At 41.6% G+C, this 25,044-nt stretch overlaps 1 protein-coding gene across 7 annotated transcripts in view; it reads left to right on the top strand.

Moving 5' to 3' along the window:
* Positions 1–25,044, top strand: part of Cnbd2 (cyclic nucleotide binding domain containing 2) — a 64,136-nt gene that overhangs the window by 20,378 nt on the left and 18,714 nt on the right. For 6 of the 7 annotated variants that reach the window (XM_010639969.3, XM_019209950.2, XM_010639968.1 and 3 more), the window contains 6 exons: positions 2,634–2,687; positions 7,992–8,155; positions 11,466–11,622; positions 12,095–12,246; positions 15,340–15,478; positions 21,397–21,511. In XM_010639969.3, the coding sequence (XP_010638271.1) occupies positions 2,634–2,687; positions 7,992–8,155; positions 11,466–11,622; positions 12,095–12,246; positions 15,340–15,478; positions 21,397–21,511 (781 nt within the window). The remainder of the gene's footprint in view (positions 1–2,633; positions 2,688–7,991; positions 8,156–11,465; positions 11,623–12,094; positions 12,247–15,339; positions 15,479–21,396; positions 21,512–25,044) is intronic. The other variant, XM_010639971.1, reaches the window with a different exon arrangement.

The following is a 25,044-nucleotide window of genomic DNA, read 5'->3' as shown; positions in this document are numbered from 1 at the left end:
TTTTTTTTTTGTACTGGGGGTTGAATTCAGGACCTTGAGCCTGTGAGGCAGATGGTGGAACCACTGAGCTAAATCCCTGGCCTGAAATTTTATTTTATTTTATTTATTTAAATTTTTGAGACAGGGTCTCACTATGTAGTAGACTGACCTGGAACTCACTGTGTATCCCAGGCTGGTCTCAAACTCATAGCGATCCTCTTACCTCAGCCACCTGAGTGCTGGGGTTACAGGCATGCGCCACCACACCTGGCTACAGCACCCATTTTCTACAGAGGCTATCTTTCCTCCAACATATGTGTTTGGACCCTTTGTCAAAGAACAAATAGATGAATGTGTCTAGGGTTGTTTCTGCATCCTGTATCAGTTCCATTGAACCATCTACATGTCTTTTTGTGCCAATATTATGCCATTTATATCACTGTGGCTTTGTAGAATAGCTTAAAGCCAGACTTTGCTTTTATTGCCTAGAAGTGCTTTTGCTATTCTGATCTCTTCTGGTTCCAAGAGATAAGGTTTTTTGAATGCCTCAAACTGTGTATCATCTTTATTTTCTTTCCTATCCCTGCCACTTAAATGATTGGAGCATTTTAATAGTTTTGTTCACTATGATATCATTCTTTCTAGATTTTTTCTAGAAGGTTCTGACTTAAAATATTTTATTCCAGTAGTAGATCATGTGCCTTTTTTTGGCTTGGAAATAATGAAAAGTTGGTCACCATTCTATTAACTAGTCCTGGGCCCCCAAAAGTATCTTTTGTGTGTTACATAGAGTTTTAGCGTTTCCCCAGCTCGTACCTAGATAAACCCTGACCATTTCCCTCTTGTGCTAAGAGTGACTAGACCCAGCCCTAACTCCCTCCATACAAGAATTTATTCCAACAAATTTCTGGAAATGATTTCTGAAGGATTGTGGCTGAAGAGAGGGTAGGAGGCAACTTTCCATTTGTTTATGAGTTAAGATGTAGCAGGAGTTAGATATAGGAGGGCTGAGTTAAGAGATAGGAGGAGTAAGGCCTTTGGGCCAGCTGGAGGACATGTGTTTTTGAAATTCAGATTCATCTACATACTTTTAAGACACTATGCTGGCCAAACCAGACAAGTGTGGAGCCCTGTGGGTTGAATCATGAGATGGGGAAAAATGGAGTAGAATTATAACTCAAGGGACTCAGGTTTGCTCTTAGGAAAGACAATCTGGTCTTCAGGGTGGAATGAAATGACAAAGCATTGGTTTTTGGCTGTCAGGAAGATGTGACTGCTCGAAGATATGGGCTAATGCATGGGGCAGAAGCACAAGACCCAGAGTCGGGCTTGGTGTTGGAGATGTTGAGGCTAAGCCCAATAACACTGCCTAATAAGAGTGTCCTTAAATAGAGCAGAAGTCTATGCAAGGGCACACTACAGAGGTCATGTGGCTGTCAAGTGGGAATCTGAGGGCTTGGTTGTGATCAGGTGGAGAGAGCCAAGAGAGAGACTAATTCTGGTTATTAATGAGCACTACCTCTTCCTTCAGCAACCTCCCTGACAAAAACTACATGGATGCTCAAGTGATAAAGGGGAGAGGGGAGAAGGCAGAGATCCACAAGGATGTTAGGGAACAGTATGAGGCATGCCCAGAGTGGAAGACGGGTCTCTGGTTTGTCTCCTTCCTTTCCCCACCTCTTAGTGCATAGTCTCTACTCTTTCCACATCATCTCTCCATCTCTCAGGAGACAAGGTTACATTAGCTGATCCCCAAGATCTCTTTCCTCCTCCTCTCTACATGCTCTAGAAAAGTCAGGGTTCAGATCCCAGCTGGGCCATTTACTTGCTGTAAATGGTCCTTGGGCAAGTTCCTTTGCTCATCTCAAATCCAATGTGGGGCTTAATAAAATCTGCCGTAGCTAGGCATAGTGGCGTATGCCTGTAAAGTACTCTGGAGGCTAAGGCAGGAAGACTGCCAAGACATCAAGCCCAGGGCCGGGAATTTAGCTCAGTGGTGCTGCCACCTGCCTCGCAAGCACAAGAACCAGAATTCGATCTCCGGTACTGAAAAAAAGAAAAAAGAGATCAAGCCCAAGGGGCTTGGTGGGGGGGTGGTATTATAAAAAAGCAGATATCTATCTATATATCTATATCTATCTATCTATATATTATATATATACATATATGTATATATATATATTTTTTGTTTGTTTTGTTTTGTCCAAATGACTAAATGAAATAAGATGAAAACAATGCAATTTACTGTGCTTGGCTCACTATGCCCGCTTCACTTGATCTTGGCCAAAAAGCTGAGAAGCAATCACTATGCCCACTTAAAGCTTGGCTTCATTTGTTCCTTCTTTTGTATTCCTTCTCTATACTTTCCTGTTTGATTGCCTATTTTCGCTCTTCCTTTTTCCCCTCTATCCTTCTGTGTTTTCTTCCCCTCAGCCCCTGTTCCCCTTTCCACCTGCATGTTTTTCTGTCTTCATCACAATGTCGTCAGTACTAGGCATGGTGTAGTGTTTAGCTGGGGCTTTTGAGCAAAGGTGAACATGAAAGGGCCAGCTAGTAGGAGGTTTCCCATAGCCCAGGTAAACAGAAGGGCTTGGATGCAGAATTCCAGGAGGAGTTGTTCTCATTCTCTCTCCTCTCCCTGCCTCTTCTTTCAGAAAAAGAAGCAAGGCCGAATTACGTTTGATACCACGGACTTCATTGCAGAAGAGGTATGGATAGCTCTAATCTTTCTATGGATTTTCTCTTTGTGTGTTGGCCTAGAAGAAGCACTGGGCTGGGCATTAGGTGAATTGATTTTGGTCCAGGCTCTGCCACCAATCCAGTGTGTCCTCCTTGAATAAGCCACTTTAGTTTTCTCATCTATAAATAGCTGATGATATTGATTCTGTCCATCCCTGGCATTCCAAGACTAAGTGCTCCTGAACCAGTTGTCACTGTAGCTGAGTAGAACCAGTGGGGGAGAGATCCTGGGCTTGGACCTGTGGGAAAACAACAGAAAGCAAAGCAAAGGATTTAAGACGTCCAGACAGAGAAGAAAGAAGGCAGGTGGTAGGAAAAACCAGTGTGCAAATTCTGGTTCTGCCCTCAACTATCTAAAAGAGGGTGGGCACACCTATGCCTCACCCAGGTACTGGATGACCTTCAAAAGTTTTCCTATTCTGATAAGGGAATGTCTTCATGTCCATGTGAGGTGCTGGGATGTACAACTGAATTTCAAACATAATTGTGATCTTTCTCACTTTACCCAAAAAATCCTAAATATTAAATTAAAATTTAAAATCCAATTTTAAATTTAAAGGAATCTACCTATTTATAGGGACAGCTGAAGTTCTCACTAATGCAGACCTGACTTGAACTTGGTGTGGAGTAGTCATGTTGGTTTTTCTCTCAGGGCAGAGGGAAAGAACAGAACTTTATTTTTTTTTTTTCTATTTAAGTAAAATTTATTGAGTGCCTATAATGTTCATGGACTTCTATTAGACACACTGAGATTCAGGCACAAAACAGAGATCCCTGGCCTTAGGTACCTTATAATCTAGTTAGTATAATACAGATTAAAAACAATAGACAGACAAGTTACGTGATAATGCTCAGTTACCAGAGTCAACATTAAAGAGCTGTGATTTTGGTGCTCCAAAATGGCATCCAGTGCTAAAATCATTTATAAAATGTATTTGGCCTTTGAATCCACAGAACTTCAAACAAGGTCAGTTCCACTGCAGATATAGTCACAAGGATGAAAACACGATGAAACACTTAAGAGCACTGTGAATGATTTTTTTTTGCGGGGGCGGGGTGAGGGAATTGTTTGTTTTCTGCTTATTATGGTTCAAAGCCTCCACAATACCATTTTATCAGACAGAAGCTTGTGAGACCTGCAAAGCTGGCCCAGGGCCACAAGGGGTGGCTTGGCCACCCAAGCCAGGGTGTGAAGGCCCCACAGGCACTGGCCATGACCAGAGGAAGGAAGATCCCTCTAGGCTGAACACAGGACTCAGCAGGCACCCCAGCTTTCCCTCCAGACTCCATTGCTGGGAGCTGCAGCCCCAGGAGCCAGGACTGATGGCCCACATTGACCTCCTGTGCAGCTGGAAACCCACTGCATAGTGCTGGGTAGGAGCAAGCAGCCCCAACTCCACCAGACCCAGGAAAGGTCAGGGAAAGCCCAGGGTACAACCTCCACTCTGGCTGTGGCCCTGGCTGCTTACCCTCCTGGGCACAAGAGCCTACCTAACGGGCAATCCACCATCCTGACCATGCAGGACTCAGAATGGGTGCAGGTACTTCCTATGCACCACATGGGATCTGTGACAACACGTCACTCCCTACCACCTCCCATCTCCCCTTGGGCGCAGCTCCCCAACACTTCAGTCTCCTCATCTGTACCCATGCAGACTGTCTTGGAGAATGAACCAGGCCCCTGTGCCTGGTACCCCACCACCCTCCCAGGGCCACCCAGCCTCAGCGCTGAGTCTACCTTTCCAAAGCTGGGAACTAGATAACTCAATGAATTTGCAATTGATTCAAGTGCAGCTTTGTGGCTAATATGTTTCTCAGGATTCAGTTCTGCTCTTCTAGTCTTGCTGGAAGGCTCCCACTCAGCAGCTGTGGCCTGGTCCTCAGCACTTTCACTGTCTGTCAGCACTGGACAGCTTGAGTCATTAATCCAAGAGTCAAACTACTGATCAATATTCTCAATGTCAATGTGTTCAAAGTCTTCTGTATTTTGTAAAACTGTCGCTAAGTTAGCAGCTAAAATGACTTCTTCATCAGTGTTCATAACTGAATTTTCTCCATTGCCAGGGAAAAGTTTTCTCCATGCTTGGGTTATGTTACTTGCTTTTATCATGTTCCAAGCCGTGGACACCTCATAAATTGCATCCAACACTGTCAAGTTCCTCCAAAACATTTTTGGGTCAATTCCTTCATCCATATACTTCTGGAGAAGTCCTGCTTGGTAATATCTTTTTACTGTGACTAAAATCCCCCAGCTCATTGGTTGAATTAGACTTGTGACATTTGCTGGCAAATACTTTGCAATTATACTGTCATCATCTGAACTCAACAGTTCTTCATATGGACGTGCTGTGTGGGGGGGAATCCAAAAGGAGCACTGCTTTTTCTAGAAGACCCTTGAATCTCAAATGCTTCTGTACCTGTGGCACAAAATATTTATCAAACCACTGTCTGAAAACAGACTGTTCTATTTACACACCTTTTTGGCTGAAGTAAGTGACAGGAAGGTTTGAAAGGTCAGTTCCTTTGAATACACTTTTCTTTTTTTGCTTTCCTCACAGCACAAATTAAATTTGTGTAAGCCTGTGGCATTTGCACAACACATTATAAAGATTCTCTCTGCTTGACCTATACTGTGAAGTATTTTGCTCAGGTTAAAAACTAATGTCCTCAATGGTAGACATTTCCAGAAAAACCCAATTTGATCAGCACCATAACTTGGCTCTGGTTGTAGATTCTCTCTCTTAACAAATTTCTGAAAGTTACCACAAAATTCACTGGCAGCAGTTTCATCTCCTTTTAATTTTGTTCCTTTACCAGCAGCCTTTGGGATACCATGGCACTGTTTGAATCAAGTTAGCCAGCCATCTGATGTGTTAAAATCGCCTTCTATCTCCAAAGAATAAAAAAAAAACTTGACTTGTTTTGCACAAATAGTTCCAGACACTGGAACCCCATCTGTCTTCTGTTGGTTAAAATACTCTGTCATCACTCCATCAAGTTCCTCATAGCTTGATGACTTCATAGATTTACGTTTGGACACCCTACTCGTGGGATCTGAACTGTTTGCATAGTTTATAATCCTTTTTGAAAGAGATGGCTTCAAGTTTCTTTTTTTTTTTTTTCAAGTTTCTTTTTTGAGACAGGGTCTCACTATGTAGTTGAGACTGACCTGGAACTCACTGTGTAGCCCAGGCTGTTCTCGAACTCACAGCGATCCTCCTGCCTCAGCCTCCCAAGTGCTGGGATTACAGGCGTGCGCCACCATGCCCAGCATCAAGTTTCTTAATAATATCAAGTTTGTCTTTAATTGTCAATACCACAAGCTTATGTTTCCCCAACATTTTAAGTGTCTCATATTTCAGGTGATTACTACAAGATAATTAACAACTTAGACTTGAATAGAGAGACTAGAAAACAGAATCTTAAGATCATTCATTCATCCGTGCCCTAGGACTTAGTGTGATGGCCAATTTCCAGACAAGGTCTAAAAGAATCTCTTCACTTGGACTTTAAAACTTACATAGTTCCTACAATCAGGAAGAGCTCCAATTAATTAACTCCATCTTTTTTTCTCAAATAAATGTGTGATTTTATGAAAGGCTAAAACTGGACCAGTACTACACTGCTAAGATCTCTAAAAGGGTCCTACTGCATACTTAAATCTGCCATCAGTGCAGGTAAGGTTCTTTGTTAAAGTCACTAGGACTCAGGTTGAGTATTTTGGGACATGTGCAGGAAAACAGAATTTAAGTCAAGAAAAGACTTGCAAACCTGACATACAGGAAAATATGAGAAAACTTATTTTTTATGTTGTTTTTGTCAGGCATTAAATTGTAACAAATGCTATCTCCTCTAAGCGAAGAAGTAGTACAGGTTGCACAGAAAAGCACTTAGGAAAAGCATAACAAGCTGCACAGAAGTGAGAGGTGCAAAGGAAGTAAAAGTGGACAGGCAGGAAACTCTATTTGAATGCAACACAAACTTACACATAATGGATTTGACTACTGGAAAGGAGAAAGGTGGGCAAGTGGTGGAGTCACATGATTAAAGAAAGCACTGAAAACTTCATTGGTGGGAATCAAACCCCCAAGGTAGAGCCTATGGGTGAAGGTGCAGTGAAGATGTTACAATAATTCTGGCAAAAGCTGATCCTCCAGGGTACAATAGAAGCAATTCCTGTGGGGCTGCATAAGTACTTGGAACCTCTGAAACCTCCTCAAATTAAGAGGTCAGGGAGAAGCCGAGAGAGCGAGGGCCTCCTCACCTGGCCAGCTGTGGAGTGTGGAAAGCTTTTCCTCCTGCAATGGAGCCTGGGTTTGGCCTGGACACCTGCAATCTGCTGTCACGGCCACAGCCCGACAGCCAGAGAGCGGCCACTGGGTGCAGGGGATGTGGGCATCGCTCCCAACTTGGCAGCACTGCAGCCAGACCACACCATGAGCAAATGGAGTCTCCCGAGGGGTGCTGACACAGCGGCGGCAGCGACGACGTGCACTGGAGCCCAAGAACCGAACTTTAAAATTAATACTCAGACCACCAGTGCCCATCCCTTGCCCCTCTCACTCCCTTGGGGCCCAATATATGGCTTCTGTTGCCATCCTCTCCTGACCTTAGTTAGATTTCTCATATCCTCTCATGCATGAAGCTTAATTATATAAGTCATCCAAATTCTGTGTTTCTTCAGCTTTCTACCCAGGGTCCAGCATTAGGCATTGTTGAAGATTACCTAAATTTTACCTTTCAGACATGAGAAAACAGGACCCTATCTGGGTGGTAGCCACAGAACCCTAGAGCTGAGGATAATTCTGTGTATATCAGTTGAGGGAGAGAAGAGGTCAAAGAGGAAAAATTCAGTGTTACAGACTACACCTACAGGTAGAGGCTCAGTGACTCATGGCTACCTAGCTTTAGCACAGAGAAGGTGGTCCTGCTGAGACAAGGGCAGAAGTATCCCTAATTATGGTATGATTGCATCAAGTAGATGTGGCAAGATGCCCTGAGCTCTGGGAGCCTGGTGTCACCTGGGGTTAGGAGCTTTGGCATGTGGCAGATCTACTTGAAATCCCACCTGAGTTTCTTTTATCTGTCAAATAGGAATAATGATTCCTGGAATAGGTGAGGATACGGTGAAATGGGCATATAAGATGCCTCACGCACGGGGATGTATGTCCATCACTGTTAGATTGGAGAATAGGGAAGCATGTCAGTAGGAGTGTGGGGAGTTACCAGCTGGCTCATGCATGACACTGCTGGATCTGGTCTCATCTCCCCAGGGTCACTTCCCTCCAAAGGCCATTAAGATCACGCAGAAGAAGCCTTCCTGGAGGGAGGAGCACGAGATCCAGGTCCTTCGCAACATCCTGCAGTCTCTGGATAGCTTCCAAAACTACACAGAGCCCCTGCAGCTGCTCCTGGCCAAGGTCATGCGCTTTGAACGGTTAGTGAAAGGCACAGCCCTTGGTCCCTGGGCTAGGCTGAACAGAAAGAACCCAGCTGAGAAGATGTACTGCATCAGGTCCTGTCCTCCCTGCTACAGTGTATCAGCCATGTTGCCTATTAGTTCACCTGAGTGCCAGCTCAGTTTATCTCATTCACTTATTGAGTCTTCCTACAATTATAGAGACATTAGAAAGGTCCTGGTAGGACTCTCTGAAAGAATCTGCTCCAATTTGCTCATTTTTCTTTTCTTTTCTCTTTGTTTCTCTCTGTCTTTCTTTTTTTTGGCAGTGTTTCACTATGTAGTTCGAGTTGGCCCTGGACTCACTGTGTAGCCCAAACTGGCCTTGAACTCATGATGATCTTTCTGCCTCAGCCTCCTCAGTGCTGGGATTATATGTGTGCACCACTACACCTGGAAAACCTGGAAAATTCCTTCATTTTTCACATGTAGAAACTAAAGTCAGTGGTGACCTAGTCATCAGGCCTTGGTCCATTTTCTGTTGTAATAACAATACCACAGACTGGGTAAATTATAAGAAAAGGGGCTTATTTAGTTCATACTATAGGCCAAAGTTGAGGGTCCACATCTAATGATAATAACCTTCTGACTGACAGAGTCCCAAGGCATCATATGGTAAGAGATAGGCAGAGCATATTTGTATCTTTTTTTAAAAAAGGTTTTACCATTTATTGTCCACTTCCTAGTGTTGATTCATAGAAAAATCATATGCCCAACTGTCCATCAGACAGTGGTAACATTTTCAGTTCAATATGGTAAGATGATTGTGGCCTTCATACAGAATAAATGTGTCATTTTGTGACCTCCATGCAGAATAAATATGCTGTAGCTCATGTGCAATTCCTTATATTCCCAGCTCGGTCCTCCTCCAGTGTCTCCCCTTTGAGTTGTACCTGACTTTATTATGAATTTTTATCCAAATCCATGGAGGAATGGAAGAAATTTGCTTTTGTTTCTTGGCAGAATTTCTTGGAAAAAAAAGAATTGCTTGGGCTAGGGATGTAGCTCAGTGATACTGTGCCTACCTTGCAGGTGCAAGATCCTGAGTTCTGTCTCTGGTATGAGCAGGGTGGGGGTGTTGTCTGGGCTGGGGATTTAGCTCAGTGTCAGTGCACCTGCATCTTTTTTACCAAAAGAAATCAGAGATATTTTCAATTCATGTTAAAATTGTTTTTTTTTTGTACTGGGGATTGAGCTCAGGACCTTGCACTTGCAGGCAGGCACAGCACCACTGAGCTGCATTACTGGCCCATATTGCTACAGGTTTTTGTAACAATTTGTGAAAATTTATATTCATCACATCTTCAGAATAGGATGTTTATTGATCTGCTAGATCTTGTTATTCAGTGCTTTAATAAAGATGCACAACATTGCTATATCCCAAATTTTGGTTTTTAAAAACATTTGTTAACTATCATTCTGCTTACTTTTATTTTTATTCTGTGAAGTCTCTACTAGAATGTCAAGTTGTCCATGGCACAAGAAGTGCCATATAAATATATCTTGTGCTAGAGAAGTCTAAGCGATACATGTGGAAATACTACCTTTGCTGGGTGGCTTTGTAGGAACAGCCTAGCAGGATAGTTGATATTAGCTCTCTTTGGGAAATTCAGGATGTAAGATCAGTATAGATTTGTACCCTGACCTCCTCCTTCATGGTGGCTGCAGTCTACCATGTAAACACAACCATTTACAGGTTAGAACCGTATATGACCGGTGCAGGATCTTTTAGGGCTTGGTCATAAGTTTTTTATAGAAGAGTTTTTTTTTGTTTTGTTTTGTTTTTAATACAGGTCCTGCTATGCAGTTTAGGCTGGCCTTGAACCTGTAGCAGTCCTCCTGCCTCAGCTTCCCAAGTGCTGTGATTATAGATGTGTGTTACCATGTCCCGCAAGGTTGCATTTTAACAGGTTGTAGAGGTGTAGACCAGGACATTCCAAGCAGAGAGAACTATTTCTTTTGTTCTAGTCCAGGGGAAAAGAGTGGGTCACCACTGTCTGTAAAGATTCCAAAGCAGGCAGAGTGGTGTCAAAAGGAGAAAAAGAATTATGGAGCTAGAAGTTCAGGCATTTGGTGCCACATCTGCCCCAGTATGACCTTGTGCAAGCCACTTAACCATTCTGAGCCTCAGTATCCTCACCAGTGGAATAAGGATAATAATACAGATTTTCTGGATTACATTAGGGCTAATAAGATTTGGGGGAAGATAAGTAAGATGGTGATTGCTAAAACCACCTGCTAGTTGTTGACTGTTTCTGGGACTGGGAATTAGCAGTTTAGACAGGATTCTTCCATTTTGAGTATGAGAAAATGCAGCCCAAGAAAATTGGTGACTCATGTTCATAAAAACTCCTGGGCTAGTTCTTCAGTTTCAGGCTCGGTTGGATTCAGGGGGTTCAGTGTTACCAGGACTCAGTGGGTCCCTCCTCCCCTCCCCTCTCCTCTCTCTCTTTCTTTTTCTGACAAAGTCTTGCTAAGCCCCTAGATTTCCCAGGCTAGACTCAAGGTTTTGCTTCAGCCTCCCGAATAGCTGGGATTATAGGCAGACACCACCCACTACACCTAGCTTCTCCCTATCTCTTGACACTTTACTCATAAAAAGGCTTCTCGTCTGATTTCTCCCCTCATAGTGGCAAGGTGGCTGTCATGATCACAGCTTCTCCCTTGACTTCCATCTTTCCAATCTTACTCTGATGAGAAAGAAAGACACTCTTTCTGGTCATTCAAGTCAGAGCCTTGGGTTAGTTCTTTCTGAGCCAGATTGGTGTTTCCTTGAGTCATCATTGAAGTCTGAATTTAAGAACTAAATCTTATTTTGCTCTGTGCCTGGATGCCTCTCCTTTAAGAATGCCCAATTGGGTAGTGAGTTGCTAGGGAATAATAAGACTGCCTCTTTCCCAGGCATGTTCAGAGGGAACATAAGCTGCTCAGTGTCACATAGTCAAGGGCAGAACCAGGATTGGGATCCTAGCCTGACTCTAAAGCCAGTGTTTGTAATCATCTAGCCACTCTTCTAATCCATTCATTGCTTTCAGCATCTCTTCCTTTATTCAGCTGCTGTTCCCTGAGCATTTACCATGTGCCTGAGCCCAAACAGCAATTATAAACCAGACCAACAAAAGCTCTACTTTCAGGTAGCTGGATGGGTGTTAGTGAAGGGGTCCAGCTTGATGGGTAGGGACTGTGCTGTTCTGAAGTCCCTTCTCATCAAGGTCTGTGCTTTCAGACCTCAGAGAACTCTTCATAGCATGGGCAGGCCTTCCTATTGCTATCTGTGTTCTTTCCCCAGGTTTGGTCGCAGGCGTGTGATCATCAAGAAGGGGCAGAGGGGCAGCAGCTTTTACTTCATCTACTTAGGGACAGTTGCAGTGACAGAGGATGAAGATGGCAGCAGTGCCTTCCTAGACCCCCACCCAACATTGCTGCGGAAGGGCAGTTGTTTTGGGGTAAGGTGGGGGGAGGGGTCTGGCTTCTTGGGTCCCAGCTGGGTTGAACAGGAGTCCTGCTCAAACCTCTTGACTAGGCCCTATTTGGGCCCCAGTGCCTTTATCTATCAAGTGCTGAATGAATTGGACCAGGTAATGTTCAAAACTGACTTCTTCATCCAATGCTTAAGAAGTGTGTTAACTAAATAACCCCTCAAGATACAGTGACTCCACAGTGAGGCCTCTCCAGCTTCTTCTCCTCTGGCCTCTCCAGGCCTATTGCCTCTTTTTCCACCAGCAGAAGATAAAGTGTGTGTGTGTGTGTGGGTGGGGGGATCACATAGGAGAGAAAGCAAGAGTATAGTCAGGACCAAGGAGCCTGAAGTCTGGGGAGATGTTTCAGGAGGGAGATAGAAGGGAAGGCAAGTGCAGGGCTGTGCGCAGAAAGCTGGAGGTGGCCTCACACCTGGCCTTGTTCCTGTCCACCCAACAGGAAAAGGCTCTTCTGAATACATCCATAAGGTGGGCCACCGTGGTCTGCATGGAGCAGACAGAGTTCCTGGTTGTTGACCGGGAGGACTTCCTTGCTAATAATCTGGATGAGGAAATTCAAAAGGATGCTCAATATCGATTTGAATTATTTAGGTAACTCCACCTCACTGAACATCTTTCTCCTTTGTTCTTTAATGCTTGACTTTTTCCTAGACTTGGTAGGAAACATCCCAGGTGCTGTTCTCTCCACCTAGATTGCTCTGAAATACCAATCTCCCCCCACCAAAAAAAAAAAAACCCCAAAACCAACAAAAAACCTCCCACCCAACTTTCTGTCTAGCCAAATTCCTACTATACCTTCAGGTCTGAACTCAGTCGAATTCCTCTGGGAGAGTAAAAATAAGACCAGCTAACATAGATTGAACACTTGCTGGGCCAGGCAGGGTGATAAACACTTGTCACATCTAATCTCACATTCAATCCCATGAGGTTGGTTCTCTTATTTTCCTCAGTTTATAGGAGAGAGAAGCAAGGATTAGGATAATGACATGCCCAGTGCTCAGAATGTCTGATTCAGAAGTTCCCGGGACTCAACCATGCTACTTCTTTAACCCACCCCAGGTGTCCTCACCCCAGAATAGAAAGGATACCCCATCTATGCCTCTCTTACATCTTGTGTTTCTTTAAAGTCCCATACACACTGTAGTTTTTTTTTTTTTAAGGGGAAAGGGTTTATTTAGCTCACAGTTTGTAGAAGTTCCAGTCCCTAATTGGCTGGCTCTGAAGCAGAATGGCACATGGCAGAGGGTCATCACAGAGGAGCAATCGTTCATGGTTCCCTACACTGTAATTCTTCACTGCATAAAAATTTCTCCTGTAGTTTACACTTTCTGTCAGACAGTAAGCAGTGTAGTGGCAGGGACAGATTTGTCATTTCACCATTGTAATTCTCACGTCATTGTTCTAGGCACATGCAGATGTCCAACAAATAAATACTGAAAAAATCAGTTATGGGATACAAATAATTTCAGCCATATGTGGGGCTGAAAGTAAGCACCTTAGTTATGGGAACCATATATGATAACAACAACAAAACCCAATTCATATAAAGCAAAAGATTTTTGTTCTGATTACGTACATGAAAGGCCACATAGAGATGTATAAGCCAAATCCCATTTAGCTATTCTTTAGTTATTTGTCTTTATGTAAAAGAACAAAAATCCAGTGAAACATCTGCACTGGCTCTTAAAAATACTGGTTGCAGTGTGATAAAGCTATAGAGATGAGTAAGATAGGACCAAGAAAGTCCCAGCATCACAAAAAGGATGGGGCCTGGGAAAGGGAGGTTTTAGTTTTGAAGGGAGAAGCTGTTCCATTTTTTTTCAAACTGTGGAAAAATAGGTCTGACTTATCTCTGCTCTTAGGCTTGTTAAAGGGAAAATTCCATAGACCGACTAAATTTGTTTATTTGAGCAGAGCAAAGCAAAAATAATTTGAGAGTCAGGCAGTTCTCACAACTAAACAAGTTCTGAGAATTCCAACCAATAATGAGATCAGACAGCATTTATAGGAAAGCAGAAATGAGGCTTAGAAAACAACATAATTGTCTACGGCCTAGTCAGTTATCCAGTCAATTGGTTACAGTTTAACTAATTCAGTGTTTATAGAGTAATCATTTAACTGGCTATGCAGGGCTTCCTGTACCCAGTTAGCTCAGTTACTGCGATTAAACTCTGTTGGTTTGGTCTGTGGATCCAGCACAGTTACCCATCCCAGATCCATGGCAAATTCTGCTTAACAGGCGTATCAGCAAAGTAACTTTTAAAAGGTTGCTTCAATTCTCTGAGCTTTATCCTTCTGTTCTGTAAAAGGGGGTGGTAACATTTCTCTCCTAACCTAGTAAGGGTAAAGGTGAGACCTGAATTAACTTAAGTTAGTCTAAGTTAACCTTGAGTCTAATGTGCTAACTCAACCTGAGTCTCTTGAGTTCTGCAAATGTAGCCTGTTGATGTTGAGAAAATCTAAGATGATTGTTAGCAGCCCTGTTAGACACATGTGAGGGAAAACAAGTCTGTGATTGGTGGTGGAGGAAGTCAGAGGAAAGGATGGTCACTGTACTGTATGCCTTTGATCACAGGGGACAACAGGCAAACAGGAGAATCCAGAAGTACCTCACCTCCCTAGGCCGAGAGCCAGGAGGACAGAGGAGATGGGTGGAGTGAGCTGCCCAAGTAAAAGTAGGACCAGGATGATTGGGCCAGGGGAAAGAATAACCAGTGAACTTAAGTAGGAAATATTCTGGCCATGTTCCTGGGAATGAGTCTAGCTTAGTGACTCCAAAGTCAGGGGTGGGTATCTTGTTACCAGTTTAGACTGGGGAGGGTCACTTGAGATTTGGGCAGCCTGAAGAAGAGACACAAGTGTGGACTAGACTAGACATCTTTATTCATCTGCTCAGTTATAGTCTATCTGTTTAGCTATTCTTGTGGCCCCAGCTATTGTACACTTGCAGCAGTCCTTGGCCACTTAGTCTCCCATTCTTGCAGTCATCCTCAGCTGCTTAGTCTACATTTACACCAAAATACACAAAAGTGGCCATGTGCCAGTAACAACTTTGGTTATATAAGTTATTTGCACTGGCCAGCATTGACCTTGGCTCTAAAAGTTATTTTCACTGGGGTATCAGAAGATGCGCCTGTGCTCGGATCCTGTTGACAGAACCCACTGTCTATCAGATCCCCTTTACCCTACAGTCTGAACCAAAGTACTGCCATCTTGTGCTTTCATCTTTTCCTACAGGGGGCAGGGATGGAGGAGTAGGAATGACAAGCTCAAGCTGGATCAACTCAGAGATATCTGAGCAGCAGTCAGAGAGGCACTTGGCTGGAGGGGAGGGCCTTGAGAAGAGAGTGTAGGAGATTGGCTCTGGGTTAGGCGAGTTAACTGAGTAATACACAGTAAAATCTTCCACCTCAGAAATTTTTACAAATAGAACAGCATGGGGCATGGTGGTACACGCCTGTAATCCCAGCACTTGGGAGGCTGAGGCAGGAAGATCACAAGTTTGAGGCCAGCCTGGGCTATATAGTGAGTTCAAGGCAGTCTGAATCACATAACAGCACCCTGTCAAAAACAAAACAAACAAACAACCAAAAAAAGAGTCGAAGAGCATGTTCCCTTTGGCACTCAGATCTGCGTGCCTTATGTAATACAGGGTGATAAATTCTAACAAGATTTTCCCTGCAGGAACATGGATCTGTTTCAGTCATGGTCTGATGAGAGGCTCTGGCAGCTGGTAGCACTGGGCAAGATAGAGAAATTCTCATATGGGCAGCTGATCACAAAAGACTTGGCAGAGTCATCCCGCATCATTATTATTTGCAAGGTGAGGAGTCCAGTGGTGATGGTGGTTGGGCGAAGCTAGGAAGAGCACACCAACCCTAATGTCCTGTGGCCAAACTCTTCCACCATATACACAGTTCGCTTCATGTTCTGACCTTCCTCATCCAAGCTGACAAGGCAAACATTATTCTTTGGCCTCCCTGCTGCAGGGGACTGTTGTGAACTTTAAGATGTACTGTAGTTTCCCTACCAATGGGGCGGGGCACACATTCCAAGACTTTCAGTGGATATCTCAAACTGTAGACAGTACCTAATGCTCTATATGCTCTTTTTTCCAATGCATACCTGCCTACTGTAAAGTTCAATTTGTAAACTAAGCACAGTAAGGGATTAATAATAACAAATTATGAAATTGGACAATTATAACAATATAATGTCATAAAAGTTATATGAATGTTCTCTCTCAAAATAGTTTGTACTGTATTTACCCCTATGATGATATAAGATGATACTTAAAGAAAGCAGCTTCTCTTGACATATCTGAATTACCTAGCATCAGTACTCTAGTTCTTGGGTCCATTATTAAGTAAAATAAAGGCTATGTGAACACGAACTATGATACTATGACAGTTGATCAGGGAGATTAAGTTGCTATGGAATGTCATATAGTTGATGAGGGGTAGAAGCAAGGTTCTACTAGTTCTGTTTGACTCCAGAGCTCTTCTTGGGAGCTGGGATTTAAGGTGACCTTTCTGTCAGTGCCTTACATGTTAAGTCACCATAGACATTTGTTAAGTTTTTGCCAAGGTCATGATACATTGGTATAGAATCTAGAGAGATACAAAGATGGAAAAGATTGGCTCCCTTTTTGTGTACTTCCTCCATGAGATTCCGAGCATAGACAAAGCTGTCAATCAATGCCAAATACCAAGTGGCAGGTGCAAATTGCAAGTTCCAAGAATTTAAGAGGGGGAACTTCTCTGGAAGCTGGAGCCCTTAAAGAATACTTCCCAGAGGAGGTGAGTGGGAGGATGAGCCTCAATGTATCTGAACCATAAGGAAGTTGTGTTCTGGAGCTGGCTTGCACTTCCCCACAAAAGTCGATTGTTAAATTTTCAGGAATGTTGGGGGTGGTAAACACAATAATTATTAAAATTAAATGCTATGAGCCTACAAATAAATGTTATATTAGAAACAAGTTTTCTAAATACTGGGAGCTCATTATTTTCTAATGTTACTGAATTTAGTATTTGTTACTTATGTCCTTGAGGTTATATCTTTAATAATTACTTTAGAAATGCTATACAAATGTGTATATCTCTTCCTAGCTCCACATTTAGTGACCTCACATTATTTTTTTGAAATTAGCCTTGGTAGGATTATTTACACATTGAAAATCAGCAAATACCTTGTCAGGTCTTGGTTCGTGGCTTTGCTGGTTGTCTTAAGAAAGTAGTAAAAGTCAGGTATGGTGATGCATACTTGTAGTCCCAGCACTGAGGAGGTTGAGACAGGAGGATTGCCATGAGTTTGAAGCCAGCCTGAGGTGCATAGTAAGGTCAAGGCCAGTCTGAACTACATAAGCGAGAAGACCTTATGTTAAAAAAAAAAAAAAAAGAAAGTGGACTGGGTCTGCATCCCTTAAACTGAAAGGGAGAATTTTAGGAAATATCCTCCCAGTATTTAGGAACTATTATTTGTTGCATCATAAAACTTAATTATCGGTCAACAATCAAAATTCTGACATACATTGTGCTAACACTTAAAAAAAATTCAATGTAATAAATACAGTTCATGTGAAGGAGAGAGATAAGCAGCAGATCACAAATAAGATTTAACAGCACCATTTATTGAGAAAAGAGTGGACTGGGGAAGCCGGGAGAGGTGGTGCTCACCTGTAATCCCAGCACTTGGGAAGCTGAGGCAAGAGGATCACCACAAATTGGAAGCCAGCCTGAACCACATAGGGAGACCCTGTCTTAAATCCTTCCTTCCCTCAATACTTTTATTTTTTAATTCTGAAAAAGAGCTTGGTAATGAATCAATCTCTCACTCTAGAACTTAGTTCCTTACACTGGAGTAAGTGTTGCAGGTCATTCTTGGACCTCATTCTTTCTTTTTTTTGGCACCGGTGATCAAACTTGGGTCCTTGTACTTGTGAGGCAGGCAGTGGAATCACTGAGCTAAATCCCCAGCCCTCTTGGACCACATTCTAAGAAAAGTAGTGGAGGTCACAAAGTGTCAGCAGATAGAAAGGCTTTGGGCCAGCAAAATTTAGTTTGTCTATTATAGTGTTTCCCTAAAATCTGACTTAATTGTATAATCTTTAAAGATTTTACATGTAAAGTCTGATTTCTAGCTTTGAGAACTCTGAACAGGAAATAACAAGCTGTATTCTACTGTGTACTTCCTCCATGAGATTCCTCCTCTGCCTGGAATTGAAAAATCCCTGCCCACTAAAAGGATTGCTCTTTTTTCTCACTTTTATTTTCCCTTGCATTTTCTTCCTCTGCAAGACCCAGAAGTTCCAATTATGCTCATACTGCTACTAGAAGACAAAATCAGCAGCTGGTAGCTGGATGTTCTTTGGACCTGGGAAAGTTGGAAAACATGATTTCCTGCTGGCATTGAAAACATAAATAATGTCCATAATCAATTCATTCTGAGTTGTTGATCATTTGAGGATACATGGTAAAATGGTTTTCCCCACAGATACAGAAACAATTAAAGATCCACAAGAGACTTTTCCAAGAGGAAACTTGGCATTTTGTTCTCTAACACCTGCAGTTCCTGGGTGTTGAATTTTTGTTGAATGAACATTGAATAAAGCTCCAACCACAATACCTGCATATAATAAGGGCTTATTAAATGTTTGCTCCTTTCTTTTCCTTCCTTGCCAATTGTAATCTGTCTTGAACCTTAGCCCTTTACAGTGTATTTCCTAGAATTCCTATTTAAAAAGGGAGAGTGTTTTGTTTTTTTATGAGATGGTATCTCGCTTTGTTCAGGCAGGCCTTGAACTTGCTACATAGCCCAGACTAGCCTTGACTCACGGTGATCCTGCTTCAGCCTCCTGAGTGCTGGGCTTACAGACATGCACCACCATGCCCAGCAAAAGAAAGGGTAAGGATTTTAGAAAGGTAGGAAATAAAAAGGAGAAATGGCATAGCTTTCTTACCTGTCAGATCATCAAAGTTTAAAAGTATGGAAACCCAGTGTTGGCAAAGATATAACAGGCTACATCTGGAGGACAATTTGGCAATGGGTATCAAAATTTAAAACATGCATATTTTAGGAATTATTCCCAAAGAGACAATCAAATGTGAATGTTGTGTTAGGATAAACTATATTATGCTGCAGTTGTAAACAGTCCTTAAGTACTTAAGTAACTAAATGAGAGTTAATCCTGCATCACACTACTTGCCCATATCAAGAACTCAGGGGTACAAGCCCCTTAAAACTATCTTGACCTGCACTTCCATTATCATCAGTTCATAGGACAGGAGAAAGGAATATTGAGACTCAAGCACTGGATTTTTGTCCACCCAGAGCAACACAAGTCCCTTTGCTAAGGAAATCTAAGGAGATTGGCCAAAGGAAATAAGGGCATGCCCAATTCAAAGTGTGAAAAGTAAAATCCTGTCATGTGCTTGGCAAGAAAACTTGAGTGTTTGTGAGCTGCCTTAATGACCTGTGGGTGAGAGAAGGCCAACTGCAAGTGGTTTAGTAACTAGTAATTAATTTTTCTCATGTAATAGTCTAGAGCTAAGCTTTCCAGGGCTAGAACAGTTGATCTGGGGAGCCAGCAAGAACCCAGGTCCCTTGTAGCTTTTCCCATCATCATCCATACCTATGGCTTTCATCTCAACGTTTACAATGTGGCTGTTTCACTTCTGGCCATCACATCTGAGTTTCAGGCAGAGAGAAGCAGGGACAATAGTTTTCCTGGGAGTTCTATCCAGCAGTCTTCCATTTATATTCCACTAGCCAGAACTGAGTCATTGTCATCCCCACTGCAGATGAGTTTGAGAAAGTGGTGATTTATTTTGTTTTTTTAAACTCGGGACTTTGAGGTTCTGAACAAAATTGGGGTCATACGTAATACTAACATATTAGAAACAACCAAATATAAATCTTGAAAAAGTGTTTTCTTGAGGTATTACATATACTCAGTAAAGATTTTAAATCTAAACTATACAGCTTCATGAATTTTGTGTATATATTATACCTATGTAGTCATCACCCTAATCAAGATTAAGAACATTTCAGGGCCTGGATTTAGCTCAGTGGCACCGCGCCTGCCTGGCAAGTGTAAGGTCCTGAGTTAGATCCCTGACACCACCCCCCACCAAAAAAGATTGAGAACATTTCTAGCAGTCCAGAAGACTCCTTTTGGCCCTTCTCAGATAAAATTCCCCTACAAAGGTAATCACTCATATCACCACAGATACTCACTGTGTTTGACTTCTTTTGCTCAACTGAATGTTTATTTTTAATTTTATATGGTATAATATATAGAATAATATATAATCATTAAAATGATAATGTAGAGCAATCAAAAGATTTTCTTGATATTTTATTGAGTTTCTGAAAAAGTCACGAGAGTCTGTTTTACATACTTGAATCCATTTATGAAAACTTATATGTAAATATATGTTCATAGAGAAACATTTGAAGTAATTTTTTGGGGGGTGGTACCGGGGATTGAACTCTGGACCTTGTACTTGTGAGGCAGGAATGGCACCACTAAGCTAAATCCCTGGCTTCTGAAGTAATATTTCTTAATATATTAGTTATTTCTATTCAGATAATGTAGTTTTAACTTTGTGTTCTTCTGTCTTGTTTAATTTTAGAACAATTTTAAATTTGTAGAAAAAGTTGCAAGAACAGTACAAAGAAGGCCTAAATTACCTTACTGAAATTCACCGGTTAACATTTTGCCACATTTGCTTTTATATTTTCCCTACCCAAATCATTGGAAAATTATTATACTCATTTATTTCTTCTTTAAATAATTTTATTCCATTCCCCTCCTCAAGCCCCCTTCCCTCCCTATGACTCATTTATTTCTGTATACTCTTTTCTTTTTTTTTTGAAACAAGGTCTCACAGTGTAGTCCTGCCTGGCCTTGAACTCTCTTTGTAGCCCAGGCTGGCCTCAAACTCATGATCCTTCTGTCTAAGTCTGAGTGCTGAGATTATACACATGTGCCACTGTGCCCCGCCATTAGTGGTTATAAAATCATAAATCAATCTCAGAATAATTATCAAAATCAGGAAATTATAATACTGATAGGACGTATAATTCACAATCATAATAAGTTTTACTAGTTGACCCAATGATGTCCTTATGTTGACTTTTTTCCCCAGCAACAGCATTGTACAGTAATACCTCTGTTATGAATGCTTCATTTCAAAAACAGTTCAATTCTCAAAAGCATTTGACAAAATTCTGCTTCCATTTACAAACTCTACATTGGTGATAAACACAGCTGTGTCCATCTTTCTCACACAAACACAAACATGGCCCATCTTCCCCAAAATTGTATAATAAATTAAGTTTGTGAACCAGGGTATCACTGTATTTAGGGTTTTTTGTTTGTTTGTTCAGACAGGGTTTCACTAAGTGTTCCAGCCTGGCCTTGAACTCACTGTGTATACAGCCCAGGCTGGCCTTGCATTTGTGGTTATCTTCCTGCCTCAGCGTCCTGAGTGCTGGGATTATAGGCATGTATCATACCATGCCCAGCAGTATTTTTAGTTTTTGCGCTTCTTTAGCTATTTGCATTTTCTAATGATGAGTAGATAGTAAGGTCATTAAAGAGAAGAAAGTAATACAAAACAACTTGCATTAACAAATGAAACAAAATGGAGTCAGCTGCAGTATAGAGAGTTTACTTGCAAATTCTAGCCTGCCTGGTGCATCGAGGTTTAATCCTTTATTTGTTCTTGATGTGTCCAGGGCAGCTGTGAAGTCCTGCGGCTGATAGACCTTGGGACGTCCCCTTACTATTACAAGTGGATCTGGCAGCATCTGGAGTTGATAGATGACAAACCCCTGCAGGCTCACCTCAACGGTAAGCCAGATGGTTCTGTCCTAGCTCTGGAGCTTCAAGGGCCAGAGAAGATGTCTGGTTTGATCTGTCCACCAGCTGCAGAAACCTGGTCCACAGGCCCTGACTCCTTTCCAGCATCCTTCAGCTTCCTCCCTTCCACGCGGCAGGTTCTACCACGTGGCCACCTATTCCTTTCCTTGCACATCCCAACTCACTCATCCATTTATGCCTGACTCTGTCCTGCTTTTCAGATCTTAGAATGAGCATCCTTACCTCTGAATGATCCCTGACTTTTCATCCTGTAGCAGCATCTTCTATCGCTCATTATTATTGTATATCCCATTTACCCAGTATTCCTTTTCTGTGCTACTTAACACTTCTGAAATTGTATCATGGATATGAAATGGTTATTCATTATGTCTGTCTGGGTAAATTAAGCACTATAATGAGCTAGGCATTAGGGCCTAAAAACACCTGACGTCTGGCAGGTATTATGAATTGAATCACAGAATCAGTGGACAAACATATTAGCTATGTACGGTTATGGGTTTCTTGGAGCTAGACAGAGCTCCCACTTATTGACTACATAGATTTAATGAATACTTAGGGTTTCTGGGCCTGGTTTCTTCATTGTGGTTTAGACTATAAACTCAGGAGCTACTTTACTTGTGTTTGAATATGGCTTCCTCTCTTAAGTAGCTCTTTTTTAATTCTACTGCAAATCTACTAGAGAAAAAGCTGCATCACACAAACTTCAGTTTTTAATTTTTTTTTTTTTAGACAGGGTCTTGCTATGTGGTCCAGACTGTCCTTGAACCCACTATGTAGACTAAGCTGGCCTCAAAGTCACAGTGATCCTCCTGCCCAGCCTCCCAGATGCTGGGATTATAGGTGTGTGCCATCACACCTGGCTCACCCACAAACTTTCATATGTTGTGTTTTCATTGTCATTCAGTTAATACTTAACTTTCCCTTTTTATTTCTTTGATCCACTGAATATATAAAAGGATGTTACTTGATATCCAGACATTTGGGACTATCCAGCTATCTTTCTGTCACTGAGTTCTGTGATAACATACTTTATACAGTTTGAATCCTCTTAAATATATTGAAACTTGTTTTGTGACCCAGAATATAGTCTTTCTTGCTAAATGCTCTATTTGCATTGGAAAAGAATATGCTGTGATTGGGTACAGCATGCTGAGAAAATTAATCAGGTGCAGTTGGTTGACAGTGTTAGTTAAGCCATTTATATCCTTCCTGATTTTCTGTCTTCTTGTCTGCCAGTTGTTAACAGAGCAGGATGTGAAGGCACACGCCTGTAATCCCAGCAGTTGGGAGGCTGAGGCAAAAAGATTGCCTGAGTTCCAGGTCAGCCTGGGCTACATAGTGAGTTCAAGACCAGCCTGTACAACAAAGTGAGACCCTGTCTCAAAAACAAGAAATTGTTAATAGAGAGGGTTGTTAAAATCTCCAGCTACAATTATTAATACAAGAGGTGATTGAAAAATATGGCGAATATTTAGAATTTTAAAAATTGTATCAGTAAAATATACAAATTACTCAGTCTCACTTCGAACACTGTATCCCATTGTTCTTGCCACTTTCTAAAGCAGTTCTGGAAGTCCTCTTTCATGAATGTCTCTCTGTAAAGTGTGATTTTAAAAATATAGTGAAAACTACTGCCACATGCCATTGAATGGAACAGTAGCTTTGAAAACATTGTGGCACATCCTCATTCACCTCAGTCATTGGATCTGGCACCACGAGACTTCTGGCTCTTCCCCAAAGTCAAAATGACTATGAAAGGTCAATGTTTTGATTTGATTCAGGACATCAAAACAGCCGTGATAGTGCAACTAAAGACACTTATGAAAGAGTACTTCCAGAACTGCTTCAGAAAGTGATGACAATGATGGGATAAATATGTTTGAAGAACTGAGGAGTATTTTGAAGGATTAATGGCAACATATCTTTTACTATAACAATGCTTTAAAAAACACTATTTTTCTGTCACACCTTGTATATTTTTCCTTGCATTTCTCTCTCTCTCTCTTTTTTTTGAGACAAGTTCTCACTAGTTCAGGCTGGCATTAAATTCACAACAATCCTCCTGCCTCAGCCTCCTGAGTTCTGTGATTACAGGCCTGAGCCACCACTCCCAGCCTTTACTTGGTTTTCTATCAGGGTTTTGTTTTATTTACTGTGTGTATGTGGGGGTTGGTACTAAAGATTGAAGCCAGGGGGCACTGTACCACTAAGCTATATCCCCAGCTCTTTTAATTTTTAGAGGCAGGATCTTGCTAAATTGCTTTAAATTGCTCAGGCTGGGATTAGTCTTGTAGTCCCTTATGCCTCAGCTACCCACATTGCTGGGATTATAGGTATTTACCAGTACACCAGCTTTTGAGATTCTTCATCACTGTAAAATGAACATTTTGTTACTGGTAATATTCTTTGCTCTAACTTCTGCTTTTTTTCCCCATTAAGTTTATTATTACATTTAAAGAAAACAATACAGTTACATTTATCACTGGGATCTTGTACCTTTACATGATATATCTTGGTTCTTGTGTTTTCCCCATTCCCCTGCCCTCCCTTCACCCCCTTCACCCTTCCCTATTTACAAAGACTTTTCCTTTTTTTTCTTTTTTTTCCATTTTTTTCTTTTCCCTTATTTCCTTTCCCCATCCCCTTCCCACTTCCCCTTTAGCCACTTTCTTCCTATTTCATACTCCCAATTTTACAATTTGAACCTTATTTACACTTTTAGTTTTTCACACCAGAGAAATTATTTGGTATTTTCTCAAGTGTGTCCTATTTATTTCACTTAAGAGTATAGCTTCAAATTTAGCTCAGTGGTTCTGCTGCCTGCCTTGTAAACATAAGGACCTAAGTTTGATTCCAGGTACCAAAAAAAAAAAAATAAAATAAAACTTGTTCATTAAAAAAAGTATAGCCTCAATGTGCATCCATTTAGCTATAAATGTTTCTATTTTCTCATTCTTGTTTTTTTTTTTTTTTTTGGTCCCGGGGATCGAACTCAGGACCTTCTGTTTGCAAGGCAGATGGCAGAACCACTGAGCTAAATCCCCATCCCCCTCTAGTTTCTCATTCTTTATGCCTAAGTAGTATACCATATTGTAGAAAAACCACTTTTTTTTGAGACAGAATTTGTTGTATAGTTCAGGCTGGCTTTGAACTCACTATGTAGTCCAGGCTGACCTCAGACTTTGTCTCTCCTCATGCCTCAGCCTCCCAAGTGCTGGGATTAGAGGTGTGTGCCATTACACCAGGTTCTGAAATTAATTTAATCACTCCTTTTAATTTAATGTAGCTTCATTTTGACTAGTATTGGCTTGAAAAACCTTTTTTATCCTTTTATATTTACTCTGTTTGTGTCTTTATTTTTAAACTGTGCTTTATGCTATTATTGTATTCTGGGGTCTCCTTCCAGAGGTGGTTTCTAGGTTCTTCTTGTCTTGAACAAAGAATTGGACAAAATAAGTACAAAAGGTAACAAGGTTTTATGTTTTTTTTAAGGTTTTTTTTTT

Source organism: Fukomys damarensis, unplaced genomic scaffold (assembly GCF_012274545.1).
Source record: "Fukomys damarensis isolate Sample0158 unplaced genomic scaffold, DMR_v1.0_HiC HiC_scaffold_22, whole genome shotgun sequence".
NCBI classification, from domain to species: Eukaryota; Metazoa; Chordata; class Mammalia; order Rodentia; family Bathyergidae; genus Fukomys; species Fukomys damarensis.
The sequence above is the reverse complement of the archived record's forward strand: the minus strand, read 5'-3'. Positions and strand labels throughout refer to the sequence as shown.